At 45.4% G+C, this 22,391-nt stretch overlaps 1 protein-coding gene across 1 annotated transcript in view; it reads right to left on the reverse strand.

Moving 5' to 3' along the window:
• Positions 1 to 7,053: 7,053 nt before the first annotated feature.
• Positions 7,054 to 22,391, reverse strand: part of Ice1 (interactor of little elongation complex ELL subunit 1) — a 44,866-nt gene continuing 29,528 nt past the window's right edge. The window contains exons 14-19 of the mRNA XM_051182711.1: positions 21,628 to 21,796; positions 19,138 to 19,298; positions 17,740 to 17,930; positions 16,406 to 16,512; positions 11,521 to 11,619; positions 7,054 to 7,957 (exon numbers count right to left, since the gene is read on the reverse strand). Coding sequence (XP_051038668.1) covers positions 7,746 to 7,957; positions 11,521 to 11,619; positions 16,406 to 16,512; positions 17,740 to 17,930; positions 19,138 to 19,298; positions 21,628 to 21,796 — 939 coding nt within the window. The 3' untranslated portion in view covers positions 7,054 to 7,745. The remainder of the gene's footprint in view (positions 7,958 to 11,520; positions 11,620 to 16,405; positions 16,513 to 17,739; positions 17,931 to 19,137; positions 19,299 to 21,627; positions 21,797 to 22,391) is intronic.

Here is a 22,391-nt window from a genome sequence, read left to right on the forward strand (position 1 = left end):
CTCTTGTGGTTGGCCCAATGCTGCTTACCTAGCCAGGATCAACAGCATCTTTCTTTTCCCGGGAGACAATGACAGACCCAGCTACCAAACAAGGCTAGACTTCCTATACCCTTTTCCCCATCCTTGTTCAGTTAACAAGAGATGCTGAGACTTCGATAGCAGAAACACATCTTATCTTTGGTGAGTATCTTGTGGCTATGAGTCCTGGAAGGCATGCTCTGCAGCAAGTGCTTCTCAGGGGAACCTGCTGCCATCAATGTCCATGTTATAGCCTGCCTGTGCCTCGGGCTCTAAGAGCAAGTGTGATAATACAGAAACAGGTGTAGTGATGATGACAGTGTGCCCTGAGGAAGACAGAGGTGTACCATTCCCTGTTGAGAGAGTTTGCATTTCTCTCCAGCAAAGGGTTGAGGAGCCCAATGACATAACAACTTTAATAGTTACCCATGAGTACTGCAACAGTCTACACGAACCGGAACACTGAAACAAATCTGGACTCACTTTTACTCACTGGCCGGCAGGCACAAACCAATGTTAAAGTAAAACAGAGCAATCATAACCTTCCCATTGCAGCAGCTTGCTCTTGGCTCCGTAAGTTACTAGCCCTTGGGTCGAGATGCCCTGTCAGACTCCCCTGTGCAGTGGGACATCAGGATGATATATTTTGTGTGCATGTTGAGACCCACACAAATTTTTGAATGACACTTATTAAAACAGTATTTATGAGTCTAGTGTGGTGGCTCATGTCTATAGTCCACTCTGGGGGCTGAAGCAGGAGGCCAATCAGCAGTGACTTCAAAGACAGCCTCAGACTATTTCTCAAAAAAAAAAAAAAAAAAATATTTGTACTTGACTATGGAATGAGGAGAACATCCAGAAAATAAGGAGTCACAGGAAGTCAGAGGCCTTTCCCCACCCAAGTCATCCCTGTCAGTGAGGACTCCAGGCACACGGCTCTGTAACCTTTCTTAAGGAGGCATCTGGAGCCTTGGCACTGACTGTGAGGTCCCTCCTTGGCTCTTTAGAGGCCTGGACACACCTGATCACCCTCTGAGGAAATATACCCCATCTTCTGGGGCTGAGACCATGGAGAATTCTTTCCTAATACGTGAGAGGTCCTGTGTTTGATCCCTAACACAGCAAATAAATACATAAAAATTAGGGTGGTATTCTTGAAGGATGGAGTTGGATTGATCTGAAAGAGTTGGATTGATCTGAAAGACCTTTTGTTTCTAAATGTGTCTGAGCGGCGACTTGCCGAACAAGGTGCAGAGCGCCCCCTGCTGGGAAGACAAGGTTGCCAAGGCTTTGAGCTCTCAGGTTTTCCACCAAAAGAAAGAAAGAAAAAAAAAAAAAAAAAAAAAAAAAAAAAAAAAAAGGCTTGCATGAAACTAACAAAAATTTAAAACTCAGCCAAATTTAACAGCTTCGGACAGCCAGGTACAGGGATCTCTGTTTTCAGAATTCCACCTTCAAAACTCCTTTCTGTGTACTTGCTTGGCCATCTTGTAGAATTTGAATGAACAGGGCATGATGTACAACTTGTGAAAAATGTGCAACATTCCCAGATACACCGATTGTTTCCTTGAGAGAATTTAAACAGGGATGCACATAAAAAGAGGAAACATGAAAGAGAGCCCGTTTTCTGGATTTACATCTTGCTTAGTTTCCCACCCAATGCCAAGGTTCTTCTTTAACAGTGAGTTGCCCCCTAAAGGCTTAGGTTTAGAGATTACACTGCAGATGCACGGGGGGGGGGGGGGCAGCTGTCCAGATGGACGAAGGCCCACTCAATAGGAAGGAATCCGTGCCTGGCATTGTTAAGCTAGTCGACTGCCCACGGCTGGAGAGGCCATGGAACTGAGAGCCACTACTGCCACTTCCTAAGCCAATGTGACATCTACCTGTTCTGTATCTGCACAAGTGACTGATGCTCTCACCCTTCACTGAGGAAGTAATGGAGACTATTAGAGAGGAACACACCAGTTCAGATACAGCGAATAAGGCTCCACGTGTGTTGGGAGAGGGGTAAGGAGGGAGATGGAGGGGTGGGTACAATTCTCAGAAATATATTAAAGTTAGTTACACAAGATTGTATCACAACCCAGAAAATTTATTTTCTCATCACCAAACAAGTTTCACAAACCAAAATGCACTTGAAATAGGACTCTGGATAATGGCCTATGTGACAAGGGTTGAAGGCCAGCCTCTACAAATGCAAACCAGAAAGGGCTGAGGAAGGACTGCTCCATGACTCTGTGTTTGGCTCAAGGGCAGGTTTCCTCAGCAGATTTCCCGCATGCCTGTTACACACATTCCAAATGGATACTTTTTGCTTAAGCCACACCTTGCAATCTCCATTCTGTGGGAGATACACAGCAGCCACCATGCAGGTGGCTCTGCAGCAAGCACACCACAGCATACACTTGTGTCTTCGACAAACTTGTCTCCTAAGGCATGTGATTCCACTTTAAAGTCGTATTTGGTTTTCCTAAGGGATCCCTTGGTGACCAGCCCACTGGGAGAGGTCATCAACTGCTCTCAATGGCATTAACAGCTAGCATAGAACCACAGAAAGCTTCAGATAGGAAGCATTCAGAGCATAAAGAACAATGTATAAGGTTTTGTGCTGCCTGAACATAAAACCCTACTCATTGGAGTATAAATTCCAAGTATTTGTGGCAGGATTCTCTCTTGGCCATCCTCAATGGCCCTATTACCCCATTTCACTGGCAACAGACACACTTATCGGGATGGAGAGATGGGTAGTTTCCTGTGACTTCGAACTACATTTTTCTGGTGATCAGTAGCTAGCATTTTATCGTGTATCTACCAGACATTCCTATGTCTTCTGAGAGACATTTGTTTAGGCGACTTGCCCATTTTTTAATGGGTGTGATGATTAATCTTGATTGTCCATTTGATGGGATTCAGAGTCACCATGGAAACAGATCTCTAGGCGTGTCTATGAGGGATCTAGATTAATGACGTTAGCTGAGAGGGAAAGACAGTCTAAATGTGGTTGGTACCACTTCTGCCAGCTGGGGCCTCAGAGTAAGTAACAGGGAAAATGTGAACTGAGCATCCTTTGCTTCCTGACTGTGGATGAACAGTGCGGATGCAAGTCCACCGTGGTGGACTTTTCCTTTAGGCTTGCCAGCTGAAACATTGCTTCTTGTCCAGTGTTTTTATCCTGGTGATGGGAAAAGAAATGAATCCACTATTCCTAATCTTCTCCTATTTACTTTCATGTATGCTCCCCGCATTAGCCTGCATTGATGTACTCTCTGTAGGTGATGCCTTCTGTTCTGTTGATTGTTTCATCAGGCTGTTTCATTGCTGAGTAGCTTCCTAGTTTGCTGTGATCCCCATTATCTAATTTTGCTTTTTTGCCTATGCTTTTGAGATCTGAAAAAAAAAAAAAAAAAAAAAAAAAAAAAAAACACTAGGCCACCAAGATCCCCATCTATTCCAGTACCCTGAATTACTCTCCCGAAGTTTCCCTTGAATAGCTTGTCTCGTCATGTGGCTTCCAACTCTTTTTGTTACTACTGAAACACGGATATCCAATCCACAACACACTGGGTTGACATCTCTCCCCCACCACACACTCTTTCATAACTATGTGGATGTTGATTCAGTGTGGGCTCTTGATTGTGGTGTCTCACCAATCCGCTGAGTCTGTTCTTACACCAGTATCAGGTTGTGAATACCATAGGTTTGTAGGGTTTTAGGTTCAGGCAGCAAAAAACCCTTACACATTGTTCTTTGGGCTCTGAATGCTTCCTATCTGGGGCTTTTCTGTGGTTCAATGCAGAGTTCAGACTAGTGTTTGTATAGTTCTGTGAAGACTGTCACATCTGATTTAGATTGCAGTGGACTCGAGAGGTTTCTACAATAGTGTTTCTTGGAGCCTGTGAACAAGGGGCAGCCTTCCAATCTGTATCCACCAACCTTCCAACCTTCCTTCCTTTTTCTTATTTATTTATTTATTTATTTGTGGCAATTGTAAATGATATTTGTCCTGATTTGTTTTGTTTCAGAGATCATATAGTTGTTAAAGGCAATACTACTGAATTTTGAATGCTATTTTCTTTTTTGGAGGGGTCCCTATTTAGGGTCACATTATTAACTATGACAATGACCTTCCTCTTTTCCAAGCTCACTGCTACTTCCTTCTTTTGCCAATCTGAGTGAGTCCTCTGGCTAGGGATTCCAGAACAATGTTGAATGGTGAATGTCCCTGTCTTCCTCCCATTGAGAGGGAAAATGGCCAGTCGTTTCTGAGCTGGTTTAGCATCAGCTGCTGGGTGATGCTAAGTGTCCTTTGTTGACACTGCCATGTTCGCCTTCAGCACCTGCTGCTCCAGTCTCATTGAATATGATGTCTCCACTGGACCTCCCCAGAGATCTTCACAGCTTTCAGCCTTCAGGGTAGGTCTAGTTGCCCCATGGGCTCCCAGCAGGAAGTGATGTGTGGTTGGGGCTCTCAGGGCAGACCGGGTAGATGCCAGGACGAGACACCCAGGGGTGACCCCCGCCGAGCCTGCTGAAGACCTAACATCCTCCACAAATGCACAAAGTCCTTCACAAATGCTGTAGATTTGTCACTGTCACACAACTCTCCCTGGCCTTAGGCTCACATTCTGTCTTCACCTGCACTTAGAGACCATTCACTAGTGAGAAACAAACTGACTTCAATATACAAACATACCAGACAACGTTAAGATGGCAATCCCTTGATATAAAAACATGTTAATGTTTTGTTTAGGAGGGCAGGGAAGGGGGTTCACAATCACACTCATGGGTAAGTGTCAGACAGGTAGAAGGAAATGGCTTACACACCAGTTCCTCCCTGGCTCTAGAAATTCAATTCTAGAACTGCCTCATTAAGATCTTTGTCCCTTCTCTGTCTTGAGGAGCCAAGTGGACAACTCACATTTATCACAGCTATTCACACACTTCAAATGACAGACAGGAGTGCATGTCAAAAACTGACGAGCAGCCCGTCTGCTAGATGGCTTTGTGCTGCTAATCGGTCAGGCCAGAGTGCCACGTATGCCCTGCCCACCATGGTCGCTGCCATAACCACTAACCCACCTGGACATGCTTATTTTTACCCTGAAGTATTTTATTTTGTTATTATTTTTAGAACTCACCAAAGAGATCTGGCTGAACAGCTAAAATTATTTGTAACTGTTTCCAGAACATCCATCCCCTTCTACTATGGAAATGGGCTCAGGCAGCCAAACTAGTAGTAGCCTAGAGTGGAAAAGGGCTTTTCTGCTCACGGGCTGGTCTGCAGCGCCCCCTAGTGGCCACAATTCAAAACATTCCCATTCCACAGCTGCATTTGATAAACTGCACAGCCACACTATTGTTTTTATATAAATCACAAAGAGGGGGGAAAAATAAGCCAAAAACAACAAAATGACCACCTTCACTGAGTCATATAACAGCCCCAAGCACATATGTACCATGTCCATGTTATTCCTGCCAGCTCTGCTCCTGACCATAGAGGTCCAGCAGGCACACCCAGCCTGTGTGGCAACACCCAGCTCCACTTTTCAGCTCTGATGACAAAAGCCTTCCGCTGCGCACCAAGAATCAATGTCAGCCGGAAGCTGCCTCACTCTGAGAGCATCACATGGCACTATGTCCTTGCAGGTGAGTCACGCAGCTGATGCTACTGGACAGCGGAAACTTACAGAGGAACTAACTCAACCACTGGACACCCCAGACATGCAAAGCTTGAGCCCTTGGCCTCACTTCCTGCTTGTTCTGCCACCTCAACAGGTCACCTCACCATTGACACCTCACTCCTTACCCAGCACAGGGACACTACTTCCTCTCACTGTCCTACCTTACGCCCAGGAGGACCTAGAGGATGCTAGATGAACAGAAAGATGAGAAAGGGGAGGGGAAGGGAGGTGGAGGGCTATGAGTAATGTGTGAACCAGTTAGCACTTGCCTCCATCAGCTACCGATCCCCAAATTTCTGCCCTGATCCCTAATACAGTTTTGCTTATAGAGGCTCCAGGCCACCAACACTTGGATATCTTGTTTGCAAGGCAAATGGAAAGCATGCATTTGTGAGTCCCGCCACCAAGCCTGTGCAACTATACGTGGCCACTCAACCTAGTGGCTCAGTACCCTGGTCCTCACAGACACTGCAACAGAACATTGTCCCTGCTACTGGGCCAGGCTTGAAACCCATCTACCCTGACCATCTGAATTGCCACCATAGTGCCTTGTACCTGTCCCCTCTGAGGCCTAGGTCTGTGTGCCTCACCCCGTACCCTCTCTGTGCATCCTATGCTCTCCCTCTCTCTCTCTCTCGGTTGTGCATCGGTCAGTTGTCTTCTCTCTGCACTTGCTTGCATCCTTTTACCCTAGGGCAGGCCCAGTGAACAGTTACCCTCAGACTTCCGGAGCCTAGCATCCCACAAAAAGACCTGCAGTCCAGTCCTAAGTACACAGTAGGCTGCTGTAGAACAGGATCTCATGGACAGTCACTTGCAGTTGGGTCCAGGCGTCTTGTAGCACTCAGCAGGGGCTTCTCCTGAACAGGGAAGGATGCTACCATTCCGTCTTCTAGGCTGACACCCTCCTTCTGGGTCCCTCTAAGTTTACCTCTTTGGGTGACCCACAGATCTCATGCTGACATCTGTACCCCCTTCTTGGTACTTTCCTCACTCAGGTCAAGTGGGTGATGACTTAGGAGACTTCTCATTCACAGGTCAGAGTGCTGAAAATGTCTCTCGACAGGCACATTGCGCACCTCATTCCAGTTCACAGCACAGGCAGGAGGTACTAAAAAGAGCTTCCGAACGGACAGTCTGCTCATCCATGTTTGTGAAAGCCAATTAATAAGCAGGTTGAGTCACCAGAACCATTGTCACGTGTCATTTTACAGTCATCAATTATAAATGGTCAACAAAGCCTACAGAGAACCATTTGATTCCACAATTGGGGAGACATCTGAATCCCCACTAGAGATGGTACACCATGTATCATACATAACTAATCGAAACAACAATGTGCATGGCTTGCTTTTATTTTTATTATAAAAACACATACAAGAGTTTAAGAAATGATGGATATAAGACAAATCGGAATCACAGTGAGTTATTAAACCCATTTCTATATACAAATACAAAAATTCCGAAAGGAATATCATCCAATGTGAGACACATCATAGATAGCACTGTCTGTATGCACATACCCCCACAGGGCTGTCCCCATGCAGAGCCCACAGAGCTGTCCCTGTACATAGACTCTATATTACTGTCCCTGTACACAGAGCCTTCAGAGCTGTCCCTGTACACGGAGCCTGTAGTAGAGCTGTCCCTGTACACGGAGCCCACAGAGCTGTCCCTGTACACAGAGCCCAGAGAGCTGTCCCTATGCAGAGAGCCCGTGGAGCTGTCCCTGTACACAGAGCTTATAGAGCTGTCCCTGTGCACAGAGGTTACCAAGATGTCCCTGTACACAGAGCTTATAGAGCTGTCCCCTGTGCACAGAGCACACAGAACTCTGCCGCTGCCTCAGACTGGCCATCTGTACACAGTCCAAATGTGAGCCTTGTACTGTCACCTGCTTTATGCTTTTCTCTGTTGGACCTCAGTTAACTGAAGGCAGGTTAATCCTTTACAACAAAAGGTGACAAGACACTTCTCTGCACAGTGACCATGACCATAACCTTCGGGTGACCTTCCCATCTCAGGGAGCTGAGCCCCCAGCTCTCAGGGTGCACACTCTCCTGTGCTCGTGGAACCAGCTGAGCCCTCAGCACTCAAGGAGCCAACCTCTTCCAGGCAGTTGACGATTGCTGATGGAATAGTGTTGGAAGTCTGTGTCCGCCAAGCTTCCAGAATCTTGGATATCTCTATTGGATTGCTAGGACTCAAGTCACAAAGGGCATAGACAGCTGCAAGCTGTACACCCCATGGGATATCTGAAAAGAAATTTCACATCATTGTAACACAGCAGCTAGGAAAATATCTGTTTCTCAGACTCTCCGACTCTCCAAGCATGACCTGGAGGACTCTACTCAGACACAGAGACACAGACTATTTTCTGCCAGCAACGGAATGTCTCTCAATAAAAAAGTTCATTTAAGATCTGTATAAAAATGAAAAATAAAAGAACTCCGTGCACATCTGAGCAAAGGCTGTCACAAGGACTTTGGAGCTCCTCTGTCCCCATGAAGCTGCAAATAAATTCCAAAACAACCTACTAGCACAAAACTCAGACATCCGCAGCACTGTCTCTAAATGGACACAGACATACATGAAAATCATGATAAACAGATAAGTAAAAGCCCATCCATGTGCCACAATGACAGAAGATAAGACAGTGACTCAGGGCCAGGGTGGTTCCAGGCCAGTGTAACTCCAGGCCAGGGTGACTCTAGGCCAATGTGACTACAGACTAGTGCAACTCCAGGCCAGTGTGACTCTAAGGCCACTATAAGGTAAGGCCAATGTGATCTAAGGCCACTATGACTCCAGGGATGTGTGACTCCACACCAGTGTGACTCCAGGCTACTGTGACTTTAAGACCAGCATAACTTTAAGCCAGTAGGAATCCAGAGCACCATAACTCCAGGCCAGTATGACTGCAAGGTCAGTGTGACTCTAAGGCCAGTGTGACCCTAAGTCTAGTGTGAATCCAGGCCAGCGTAATTCAAGGCTGCTGAGACTCTAAGGTCAGTGTAACTCCAGGCCAGTAAAACCCCATGCCAGTGTGATTCCAGGCCAGCGTGACTGTAAGAGCAGTGTGACTCCAGGCCAGCCTAACTTCAAGGTCAGTGTGACTATGAGGCCAGCATGACTCCAAGGCCAATGGAAATCTAAAGTCAGTGTGACTCCAGGTCAGTGTGACTCTTATTCCAATGCAACACACTCCAGACCAGGGTGTATCCAGGGCCAGTATGAACCCAGGCCCAATGTGACACTACACTAATGTGACTCTTGTGTCAATGTGACTCCAGGCCAGTGTGAAATCCAAGGCGAGTAAGACTCTAAGGCCAATGTGATTCTGGCCATTGTGACTGAAGGCCAGTATGAGTTCAGTCCAGCATGGTTTCAGACCAGTGTGACTCCAAGACACTATGGCTCTAAGGCCAGTGTAACTCCAGGCCATTATGGCTCTAAGGCCAGTGTGACTGCGGGACAGTGAGACTCCATGGCCAGTGTGAGTCTAAGGCCAGTGTGACTGCGGGACAGTGAGACTCCATGGCCAGTGTGAGTCTAAGGCCAATGTGACCCCAGACCAGTGTGAGGCCAAGGCAATTGTGACCCCAAGGCCAGTGTGACAGAGCTAGTTTAGTCATACAGCCACTATCCCTATATCTTGGCAAAAGTTTAATTTTTAAAATATAACTTATTAATTCATAACTTAATGTAATTGATTGAAATTTTAACTATTTAGGAGCCAAAGTTCAGTATTAACCATGCATTTCTATCTTCTATCTTCTATGAGCAAAGCAGGGAAAGAAGGCAAAGTATAGTTCCAGGATGAGTGTCCCTCTTTCAAATGCAAGCTCACAGATCTAGTTATCCTGTGTCTAACAGTGACATTCATTTACGGTCCATTAGCCTTCCATACACAGCACAGGTAATGCGGCACAGTACTTTAATAATTTCATGTACATTCACAAATCTAGCCATCCTCGGGTCTAACCATGACATCTGTTTATAGTCTTGTATGCCTTCTATACACAGCACAGGTAACATAGCACAACATTTTAATAATTTCATGTATTAGCCAGTTTGGTGGCATAGAACTTTACAGCTATAGTATTTTGTCAGTGCTTAGACGTGGAATGGGGTGATGCTTACTTTCTGTCAAGGGCAGTTCTGGAAGGCTCTGCTCTTAAAGCAGGAAGCAAACACCAGAGAAATCCATGTGTCTAAACTGATGCTTTAAAAGGATTTCTTTCCTGGTCTGAAGATTCAAGAAAAACACAATATGGCTCCCTTTGGGGCCAGGTCTCAGTGAGGTATAAAAAAGGCATTCATAACAGCCTTAAACATGCACATGTGACCTATGAGACTTCCCAGACGTTGCAGCACACAGATCTGCACTAACAGGGCTGGCAGGCAGGCTCTGCTGGCTCCTGACTCTTCCCTCCGGCATGTAAAGTATGGAATGAGGACAGAGCCTTTCTACCTCCAGGGAATCGAGGATGCATGCAGTGATGTCCCACGATATACAGCTTCCAGGTTACATAGTCCAGGCTGCACATGTTAGCATGACGACTCATCAGCTATGACCCTGAGTGCTTTTTGTATGACAAGATATACCCAAACTGTTGTCAAGAGCATTTTCATATGGAAGCAAAAGACACTGCCATACGGTCAGAGTGCCTCAGAGTAAGCACTTACAGGCTGTTGTCCACATGCCTGGCACATTCCAGGATCAGCCCTGTGCTGTCAGTCTGCATATCTAGTGAGGAGCCGTTTAACTACACAATCATTGACTGCTCAACAAACCAGACCCATCATTCTAAGTGTTACTATGAGTATGCTTTCCCCACAAAAGAGCACGACATCATATTTCACACTATGAAATCCGCAAATGGCTAAGATACTGGGCCCCATCTGCTGCAGGGCCCTCACCGCACACGGTTGAGCTGGTTTTCACTGAGGACACAGCTCCAGCAAGAAGCCTCACAGGCATTTTCTCAATTGTAGTTCCCGCCTGTCAGGTGACCTTAGCTTATGCCACGTTGACATAAAACTAGCTGGCAAACTACCTAACAAAACAGCAGATGTTTGTTGTGGAATATTAATTTGTGTTACATTTGTTTGTGCTCTGGAACATTTGTTTAACAATGTAAAGATGTAATGCTTTTGTTTATGCTGCATTTGCTTAACTCTGTGAAGCTGTGTTACTGTGCCTGTCTAAAACACCTGAAGGTTAAAGAGCTGAACGGCCAATAGCAAGGCAGGAGAAAGGATAGGCGAGGCTAGTAGGCAGAGAGAACAAATAGGAGGAGAAATCTGAAGAGAGGGAGCAAGACAGAACAAGGGGAGGAGGATGTCAGGGGCCAGCCAGAGTAAGAGTGAAAGTAACATAAACAGAAGTAAGAAAAGGAAAAAGCCCAGAGGCAAAAGGTAGTCCTGATAATTTAAGAAAAGCTGGCAAAAGCAAGCCAAGCTAAGGCCGGGTGTTTATAAGAAACAATAAGTCTCTGTGTGTGACTTATCTGGCAGCTGGGTGACAGGCCCCCCCAAGAGTAAGATCAAGAGTAAAAGAGTATAAAAAAACCAACCAGCAACAGACGTTTTGTGCTTATGCATGGGTGAGAGGTGGGAAGTCATTCTCAAGATGCCTCCTGGGGCAGGCAGGGCACCAGGCCTGGGAGCAGAGTTCCTTCTTTGGAGGAAGTACTGCTCAACAGGGCAAACTGACTCTCATAGAAACAACACACCATGAAAGTCAAAACCACATGATGTTCAAGTTGGAGGGGCACTGGCTCATGTCCTCAGGACATGAGAGCCATGGTCTTACCTTCATCCTGAGCATGCTGTATGAACATACCAATAACCGAGCTGATATTCTTTACAGCAGTTGGAAACCCTTCCTTCAATCCCAACTGGCCTAATCGACCTGGAGAAACAAAACACAGTAAAAGTAGGCTTCAGTAAATTCTGATTAATGCTTCCAAGAAATGGCAAATCCATGTTTTCTTTTATTTAACATGGTGAAGTTTAAGCCTGAAGATCCTAGACTGTGGCGGAGGCCAACGTTCAGTGAGACAGCTGAGGCCACAGAGCTCACAGCATGGCGCTCCCTGCTATTCATGGCGTGCTGTTAGGTAGATGTCAACCTGACATAAGCTAAATCATGGAGAAGAGAGAATGCAATTGAGGAAATACCTCCGTAAGACTGGTCTGTGGGCAGGCCTGTAGGGTACATTCTTGATTGATAATTGATGTGGGAGTTTCCCACTGGTGGTCCTGGGTTCTCTAAGAAGGCAGTAAACAGCACTCCTCCATGGCCTCTGCAGCGGCTCCTACCTCTAGGTTCCTGTCCTGACTCCCTTTAGTGATGAACCACAATGTGGGATCGTAAGCAAAAAGAATAGACCCTTTCCTCTCCAACTTGCTTTTGTTAACTAAGACAGGTAGCATGAAGAAATGGAATTTAAATAGTGGTTACCACAGGCAAAATGTGAGATAAGTAACTTTACCGGGTTAACAGAGAAGGCTGTGGTCTCACTGGCAGCCCTGATGACACCTGTCACCAATGCAAGGAGGCTCTGTGCTTCCTACCCACAGGGCCCAAGGGAGCCAAGTCAGCACCAGATAGCCATTGTGGATCTCACTGGATAGGGCAATTCCTTCCAGCTAGTACTTATGCCAGCTTCACTAGAAAATGTGCTTGAAGGAGCGGGCACAGCAACTCACTCGCAACCTGGATGGTGGTGCACACATGTGTAACATAGGAGGTCACAGGAGTGTATGCAAAACACAGCACACCAAGCACACAGGTTGCTGTGAAAAGTGTGTCCAAAGTAGAGTTTTGAGTGCAGTCAGGCACCCTGTCACATGCCATGTTCACTGACAAACCACAGCCACTTGGTAGAGAGAGCTAAGTTCTCTATACAAAGCTGCACCTTGAGGAAGTTACTGCCATGGGCAATGGTGACATGGGTGACATGGCAGCTTTGGACCAACAACTTCCATCAGCCATCTTAGCCTGGGAGATCTCCACCACTTACGTTCCCCTCTAAGCATGACCTTGTATGTGTATTCTGGGTATTGGTGACATAACCTGCCCTTTCCCAGGTGAACACTGCAGATCACAAAACTAAAGTGGGCAAATGGGTTTCTCTACCTTGAATGTTAGTTGGGTGGCTTTCAGGTTTCACAAATAGCTTTAAAGACTCTACTTCAACAGGGTCACAACAGGACCCCATCTCAGGAAAAACAAGGAGGGACATCTAGAAATACTCAAAATCAAAACAGCTACTGCAACTGTATTCACTTTCACCAATCACATTTCTGTACAAGACTCACTTCCTTTTTTGTTTTGTTTCTTTGAGAGGGAGGCTCTCTGTGTAGCCGCTGGCTGTTTCCTGGACCTCAAACTCAAGATCTACTGGTATTAAGGTGTCACTGCCCCACTAAGAGCCACTTCTTTTGCTCACACCAAACAACACAGCACACTACATGCAGAGCACAGGATGAGAGTGTGCTGTTTCCTACTGAGGATCTAAGGAAAGAGTCTGGGCAATGCCATCCATGCCCACTGGCTTTGTCTCAGAAGTACCATTCATTATCTTTAGTTACAAATGTAGTAATAATGGTTAAGTGTGGCTGTCAATTTGACTGGCTCTAGAATCAACAAGAGGTAAGATCTGTGTGCGTCTGTCTGTAGGGTGTTTATCCTGAAATGACCGACTGACTGAGGGGGACACCTTCCCCCAGAGTGGGCTGGCCCGGTACTCCAAGGTGAAGCTGCTACTTTTTCCTTGCTTCTCACCCACAATTCTACCCTGGCTCTGTCACCCTCAGTCAGTGGCTCTGTCCAAGGCTCAACCGGTGCAGGCGTCACCTCTGCCAAACACCTGCAGCCCCACAGCACATCAGGCCCTTCCTCGCTTTCTTGGGTCATCTCCAACACAAGACTGTAAGGTGAGCTGGAGCAAATCCTACTTAATAACTGAATGCGGCTGCTGCCTAACAGCCACGTTTATTGCTCATTCCGTATTATACCATGTTACACACTGACAGAAAGCTTGTTTTTCATTATAGAACACAACCTGGACCGAAGATGGCTATCCATCCTTCAAAGTCCATATCATGTATTTATGTATTGTCTTTATATGGCATTGGCAGCTATGTAATAATAATAAAAAATTATTCTTGTCCATAACAATTGTAGTAATTACTAATTAATTAAGAATATATTTATTACTCCAAATCAGTCTATCTCTTGAAAGCCAGAGACCTTAAGATTTAAAAAATAAACTAGCCTTAATTTCACAAAAGTACAAATGGAGTTTTGGCTCTACAATTATCCTTATCTGCCTCTGATATAAAGTTCCAGCATGTTCTTCCTGACTTACTTGAGAACTAGCCTTTCCATAAGGCATGTTTATTGCAAGCGCTTACATGATATAAGTAGCTATAAGCATTTTGTGACATCTAACCCAAAGTGCCTGCTTGCTATTTAGAGCAGTTGTGGCACTTTCACATCTCCTACGACAAGCTTCCCTGGGAGTCTGTGCAGAACCAGCAGGAGTAACAGGCACCGGAACCTGCTCTCCACCTTCCCTGAGAACCACAGGGGCACAGGTCACCAACCACCGGAGAGCAGCACTCCACCTGCGTGCCCCCTCACTGCAGGGACAAATACAGGACACAATCACTGTATCAAGAACATCAAAATTCCCATTTTCAAGTGTGGCTTCAAGTTGGGAAGACGACTCAGTTCGATCCTCAAAACTCATGTCAAAATTGTAACCCCAGTGCTGGACCCCTGGATAATTTAGTGAGTTTCAGTCCAGTGAGAGATGTCTTAAAAGCCCAAAAGTAAAATAAACAAACCCCACAAAGTAGGTGGCACCCCAGACATGAGGTGTCCTCTGACCTCCACAAGCATATGTACACAGAGGTGCACACATACACACTTACGCACTTGGGTGTGCACATGCACACACAAAGTGTGGCTTCAGAAAGTCACATTCTAGGGGAACTGCCATAAACATATATGAGCTCTATAAATACAACACAGTGGAAAAGTGGCATCCCTGCTCTTAATGTACCTGCAAATGCACTTCCTCCTCTGTGTGAACCACCCAGGTCAACACACACGGACTAGCTTAAATCCCTTTCCTATTTCTGTAAGCTCTCAAAAAGTTCGCCACTTCCAGCAGTTAGTCCACAGCAGAGCAGTCTCTCCAATCCATGAGCAGGACTGGCCCCAGGTACATGCACGCTACCTGATGGCTCATTTGTCAGCACAGGCCCTTCTCAGTACCATCCTCCTGATCTAGGAGAGAACAGTCACCAACCAAGGAACTCAGCAAGCAGTCGGAGACTGTGCCCTGTGCAATGCCTGGGATCACCAAGCCTGTGCCTGTTTGTCCTTTGATTCGGAGCTCGTGACTACCTAGTCTTTGTTGTTGCGTCTCATGTTCTCTTACTAGGTAACATAAAGCACACATAGTTCTACTTATTTCCCAGGAAGGTATGGTCCCACCCACAGTCACGTCTCTGTCTTACATGTTTTATACATGCTCTAAGCATGGCATTGATAACTAGGGCATGGAGTCCATGAGGAAGAAACACATTTGTAGATACAGTGACGTTACACTACATACTTATAAGGTTTATTTACACAGCACATTTTCAAATGGTAACATTATTTTCAACAGTATTGCCTATGAAGTTTAATTAGACAAAGGGCTCTCTGAACAAACCAGGGAGGCTTTGGTTTGTGTCTCTCAGATGGAAGGAAGGCACCTACAGGTCAAACAAAATATGAGGGTTTTTAATGAACAGAGAGCATTACTGATGATCTGGAAAGAGTGGTCAGCAGGCTGCCACAGGTCAGGCAAAGACGAACAAAGTAGGTAAAAATAAAATTGGGAGTTTCAAGGGGTCATCGGAAGGCCTCTCTACAGTTTACAGCAAGGAGAGTCTGGATCTCACAGCATTCTCCAACAGCAACTTTTATTTCTCTAATGACCTGAAGTGATCCTTCTTAGGCATCTATCATTGGGATAGCTTAGAGGAAGGTATGCAAGCTTATGGCCCGAGGACTAAATGGCTCAGGCTTGGCGGCTAGTGCCTTTGCACACTACATCCTCAATATTTTATACACAGAACAAGACTACACACACTTGGTAGCAATTTATAAACCTCTGGGCACGTGTCGACATCACCTCTATAATTATATAAGTCAAACATACTACCATGGAGTGGTGACAGAGACACTAGATGACTTAGTGTGATGAGAAAGAGTAAGGAGAGTGGTGAAGCACAAACCCACCAATCTGACAGTGTGACTGCAGCCATGTCAGGGGCACTTCAAAGCCATTGTCTACTCTTAGTGTACTCAATGCATGCTCTTGGTGTACTTAATGCATGCTCTTGGTGTATTCAATGCATGCTCTTAGTGTACTCAATGCGCGCTCTTAGTGTACTCAATGCATGCTCTTGGTGTACTCAATGCATGCTCTTAGTGTACTCAATGCGCGCTCTTAGTGTACTCAATGCATGCTCTTAGTGTACTCAATGCGCGCTCTTAGTGTACTCAATGCATGCTCTTGGTGTACTCAATGTGCGCCTTTAGTGTACTCAATAAACACTCTGAGTTGTAGTCTTGGTCCTCACCAAATCCTAACAAGAACAAGGGTGGCAAAAGCAGTCAAACAGAAACTTACCGATCAGTCTCAGCACAGAGGCGACAATAACATCTGGAGTGTACGCTATGTTCGAATGGCCTTTCCTGTATTTGATCCACTTATCCATTACAGGCCACAGCTCCTTACTAGAAACAACACGACAAGATACACGCCTGTCACTGTGCAGACAGTACCAGACAATCCTACAGAACTGCTCCTGAAATTCTGGCTTTTTTTCCCAGCCCCCCACCGCCTTCTGTTTACAGACATAGATGACATGGTGGTGAGAACAAAGTGACAAGCAGGGAAGAGCAGAATCTGGAGTCAATTAGAGGACAAGAACAGAGCATCCTGTCAGGGGCCAGCTCTGGTCCCTCTTCTGTCACTGGGAAAGAATGGCCTGCCTCCCTGAGCTCACCTGAGGAATCCACCTGGGCTCACGCACCTTCACAGACAGGCATTAGGCACAGCTGTCATTTCTCTACGTAGGACTGACTGTGACATGTTTCTCCATGTGTATGTACAAAGACCTCCTCCACACAAGCATCCTGACACAGCTATCACTGTAAAAACGGACCTGGTGTCAGTTCTCACTGTGAGGCCCAAGTCTGTCTTTCCTGGGATCAGGAGAGTGAAAACAAGATTCTCCTGCAGATAGCTCCTTGCAAAAGTGACTCTCACAGAAACCAGCTATCTCAAAGGCATACTACCAACTATGTGGTGAGTGGTTTAACTCTGTACCTTCCCCTTAAACCAGGCTTTCTCAGCAACATTGTTCAAAAAGAATTTTTTGTTTTATTTTTTTAAATCGGGGGATAATTTCTCTTCTCAAGGGATGGGGCACAGTTAGAGCCAGAAGTGTGGACCAGGAGAGAAATCTCAGCTAACTAAACTCAGTGGCTGGCCAGGACACTAGGGCCTGCCCTCTCCTAGCTCGTAATCTGCATACTCTTGGTCCCCTCTCTGAGCTTCTTTTCTGGTCCATCAGCGCATGAGGGTATGATGACAAGTACGACACTTCCTTAGCTTGTTCAGTATGACACTTCCTTAGCTTGTTCTTGCCGAGGTGCCTTGTGTTGGTGCCATTCTGAGGAGGGGTGTGGGAACATAGGCCCTCATGCTTGAGGTACTGCTTTTGGGGAGACATTACTGGGAGCGTTGGAAGGTAGCCAGAAGCATACAGAAAAACAAAGCAGGGGGATTTTAGTGGTGACTCAGACATTTTAGGGGTACTCTTGTTAACTCTTATAAAAATAAGTTATTGGTACTTCAAGTGCCTTGTGTAAGAAAGAGCCACAACTAAGCCACACTCCAGCATTAACAGGTTATCTTCCCTTAACACAGCTGTTCTTTAAATCAGCAAAGCTGCTCACCTTATGATGTTATCGTGTGTCCAAATCCATCTCTGGTGGCAGCAGAGGAGATCAATGGCAAAGATGTATTCCCAAATGTTTGCACTGAGGTCTTCACCAAACTCTTCACTCGCCTGAAATTCTGTTTTGGGGCACAGCTGTATGGTCAAAAGCAGCTTAGAAACCACGATTCCGACATCTATAGGAGCGTTCTAGCAAACAGAAATAAAATTAAAAATCAACATCTTAGGGTGCTAGCAATCTGAGAGTGTAACAAGCATCTAATGGACCCTAGAGTGACTTTGAAGCAGCCTGAGTGTGAACTAGGAACGAGTAGTCACAGCACAAGCTACTGGATTCACCACCCTGCCAGTCAAAACAGAGCAGACTGAATCCAGGACAACGTGGACTAACACTTAAACTTCTATCAACTCTGCTGCTGGGTGATGATGGTAGGTAGCTTCCTTCACTTATGAGACCAGCATTCTGGGCTTTGTGTTCTCAACCATGTGAGCAGCTTAAGGACTCCTCTTCCCTGCTGAGTAATAAATCACACTGACACGCTGCTGAGGGCAGCTTACCTCCACAAAGGGCATACCAGATTCCACCTGGTTTTATTTGTATGAATATTCACATTTGTCTTTTTGTGGAGAAACCTTCCTTTCCATGACTGGAGGGAACTGTGTGAGCCATGTCACTACCAACAAGGCTGAACTGCTCAGTATCCACCAGCACCATAAGCAGCTGCTGAGGGCAAACACAGGCTCAGGTCAACACAAAGCAAAGCCTGAGCTTAGACGTCTGGGAGCTAATGAATGACACTTCTTATCTTATGTTTCCACAAGAGTACATAGTCCTCGTCTCCGCAGATTACATGGGTTTCATCTGTCATAAATTAGTGTAACAAACAATCTTCATACATTTGGGGGGTCTGGAATTTTTCCTAGATATCATGAATAACTAATGAATAAGCTGCACAAAATTAGGCTAGCACAATGTTTTAAAGGGTCTGCTGTGGGGAATGATACTCTAAAATGCCCAAGAGGAAGCTGGTCAGATGGCTCAGCAGGTAAAGGCACTCACCATCAAACCTCAGGAGCTCAGACTGATTTCCAGAGCCAACACAGTGAGGGGGAGAGAACAACAGACCCCTGTGCTTGTTCCGAGGTGTATACACACACACACACACACACACACACACACACACACACACACACAGAGAGAGAGAGAGAGAGAGAGAGAGAGAGAGAGAGAGCGTGCACAGGTATGGCAGGACACAGAAACATAAATAAGTAAATATAATATCATCTTTTAAAAATGCTCAAGAATTTGAACAAAAGGAAATACAAAGCTTCATAGCAACCTCTAAGTTCATTCTACATGTACCGCAGAAAGGGCATCACACAGCACAGAGTGTACCTTTTCCCAGCTGAGGAATGCTCTCAGGCAGTTCAGAACCTCCCCTCTGGCACGCTGCCTGGCAACGAGCTGCATTGCTTCACTAATGGCTGACTGGGAGAGAAACACTTCACGCCACATGTTGGCAATGAATAGGGTCAACTTCTCAGATTCTGGAAAATCTGTAAGAGAGGATAAAAAGAACCTTTACGTCTCACCTATGACAGTAAGTTACAACTAGACATGGATTTTACTTCACAGATGTCTCACGAAGCACCTGAAGCTGACAGCTTTGTGAGTGCATGGTTAATGGGGGGGTCTTCACTGTCTCAAAACCCTGCCCCCCCCCCCCCCGTCTTGGGTCTCTCTTTGGGTTTTCTTTTATTTTGAGACAGGTCTCATTCTGTAGTTCAGACTGGCCTCAAACTGGTGACAAACTCTCACCTCAGTCTCTCCCAAGTGCTGGGATTCTAGGAAGGAGCTGCTATGTCTGGCTTGGCATACTGTTACACTTCAACCCTTTAAATCTAAACAATGGTTACCAGCTGTGTGGAAATGAATGGCCTTATAATATTGTGTATCAAATGGGAAAATTCTCAGCCTGAAAAAATCTGAAGGCAGGATGTTAACTTCTCTCCTTTGACGGAGCCCTTCTGACCAATACCACCTTTTCATACTAAGTTCTGTATTTTTGTACAAAGTTTGAAATGCAACCAAGTTTCTACCATGAATTTTTTTGCCACATATTCTTTCACTCTCCAGGCTTTTCTTTTTAAAATAAAAGCAGTAACATATACTCTTAAAGAGTACCTCCTTCCTAGATGGAGAATCCCAAGTCTGTTTACTATCACTACAAATCAAATAGGTAATACTGCCTTAGTGTGCTATGTGTTCTTACATACTCAACTCTTTTACACACTCAACAAAACTGAGATCTACCCATGGGCTGCACGCATGAGGAGTCCGTTCACTTGCACAACTATGAAGTGTTCAGACGCTCAACAGCTAACAGTGTGCTGATATGTTCAGTCACCTGCTGACAGCATTTGTTTCCCACTACAGGCTATTATGAAATAACACATCACAAATGTGCTCTCAAGTCTGTTTTCTGTTGGATATGTATCTAAAAGTGGAGCTTGTTTGTATGTCATGAAATGAGTATCTTAATTTCACAAACAAAACCAGTTTTCCGATGCAGTTAATATGAGTTTTGTCCTATTTGTCACGAAGGTGGACCTGGCTAAAGCTTCCTTCTACTTTGTCTATTATTACTGTGAGTAAAAGGGTGAGTGGGTCAGAGCATAGCCCTGATGCACTATTTTGATGTGTTGCTGTGCACACCTGTTCTTCTGGTGCCGGCTTCCTGTCACAGCAATTCCACATGTTCCCTCCTAAGTCTGATCCACACTCTTCACAGGACAGGGAAGCTTCCCTGAGTCCCGCCCCAGACTATCAAATCTACCTTCCAAAGTACAAGCCAGTTACACAACAGGGGTTAACGGCTGTAAACGGTGCAAATGGCTGTAAAACAGTGAGGTGGGACAGAATTTGTCCTTTTAGACTACACAATACAACGGGACAGAGAGTGGGACTAAAGTAATCTGTGTCCCATAAAGGGAAGGAAGGTAAGTGTCACAATGACAACAGGAGAATATGGGACAGAAAATGATTAAGGGCACCTGTGACACATCACAGAGTGAACAACGACAGAAAGACATTTGTCGGAACAAAGCCTGTGGTGTGAGCAAGCTTGTGACTGAGTAAGAGCAGGAAAGCCGCGGAACTGGACTTAACCGTACTCCTCTCTGCCGCCCAGCTTTGTGTCCCCGTGTCACCAGGTCTGCAGCCCTTTCTTGGCCGCATAGCATGAGTCCCACAATGGAAAACTGAACAAATCAGTGAAACAATGTGGGCAAACTAGCATCGACTTCTTGGTACAACGCTTTATTGTGTTCCTCTTTCCCTGCTTGTGAGCACTGATGGCTTGCTGCCACCCAGGTCTCCTAATCTGGATCCACAGTTGAGACTGAGGAAGCTGTAGTAAAGGGGAAGGCGAGTGAGGACAGCCTGGATCTTCCCCCTCCTTTTCATCACTAAGGTACAGCTTTTCACGAGGCTACAGATCCACCCGACAATTACTGTCCTTAGCCAGGGGCACAGCAATACGGGCAGTCACTGCACAAGGGTTCCCAATATTTTACAACACAGGAATAAAGTAGATACACAGTGGGTGACAAGAGACAACCTACCTTCAAAGGGGAGTGTGTGCCAATGTAAGTTAAATCTAGTTAGGTATAGTTGGTCACTTAAGCCCTCCGGCAGATCAAAACTATTTTTTTTTTTTTTTTTTTTTTTTTTTTTGACACAGTATTTCTAGATCAACCTGGCCTCAAACTCACAGAGATAAAAAACATTATTTTTAAAGACACAACCAGGTGAAAAGCCAGAAGCAAGTGTACGGTGGAAATGAAACAGCAGGTTCTCAAGACAAGTGCTGCAACCTGAACACACCTTCTTTCAGAAGGCTGTAGCAGAACAAGCGAGCTCTTTCCAAGTCTCCAAGTTGCCGACAAATGCCCACATATACTCTGCAAAGTGCATGAATGTAACTGTGGTCTAGAGATGTCTTCTGAACCTTTAGCTCTGAGAGAATAGAGCGAAGTAAGTATTCTCCTAAATGCTGGATTGGGAAAGATAAAAGAATTATGGTTAGAGATGCTAGAACCAATCCTAATTAGGTATCTATCAGACAAATTAAACTTACACAGTACCAGAAGGTAGTCCAGGATAACTTCTAATAACTTGTCTAGCATGATAGCAAACAATATACCCAGAGGTGAGAACTCCCTACGACTGACCTCTTGGAATTGGTCAAGCTACAGATACCACAGCTAATCTATAGGTACATCTACTTGCCTGTGATGACAAGTTTGCCATTCAAAGAAATTATAATTCACTGGTTTTTGCTAAGAATCCACATGTGTACATGCACATTAAGCTCAGGCTAATTCTACCCCCATTTTCATTTATTCTACTGTTTATAGATTCTATGGGATTGGGTGCTATTTTCCTTCCCTTGAAAGAGAATTGTATCATAGAAACTGGATAACCATTCACACAGAAGACAGTCTCGCAAAGACACCTGAACCTCTCAGGCTTTCTGAAAAGCAACAATCAAATGCACTGTATTTAGTCCCTGAGGACATCCTGCATGTGGCAGTGGCCACTGGAGAGTGATCCAGCGGGCACCGGAGTCACCTGGGCAAGGAGCTGAG

Source organism: Phodopus roborovskii, unplaced genomic scaffold (genome assembly GCF_943737965.1).
Source record: "Phodopus roborovskii unplaced genomic scaffold, PHOROB, whole genome shotgun sequence".
Classification (NCBI taxonomy): domain Eukaryota; kingdom Metazoa; phylum Chordata; class Mammalia; order Rodentia; family Cricetidae; genus Phodopus; species Phodopus roborovskii.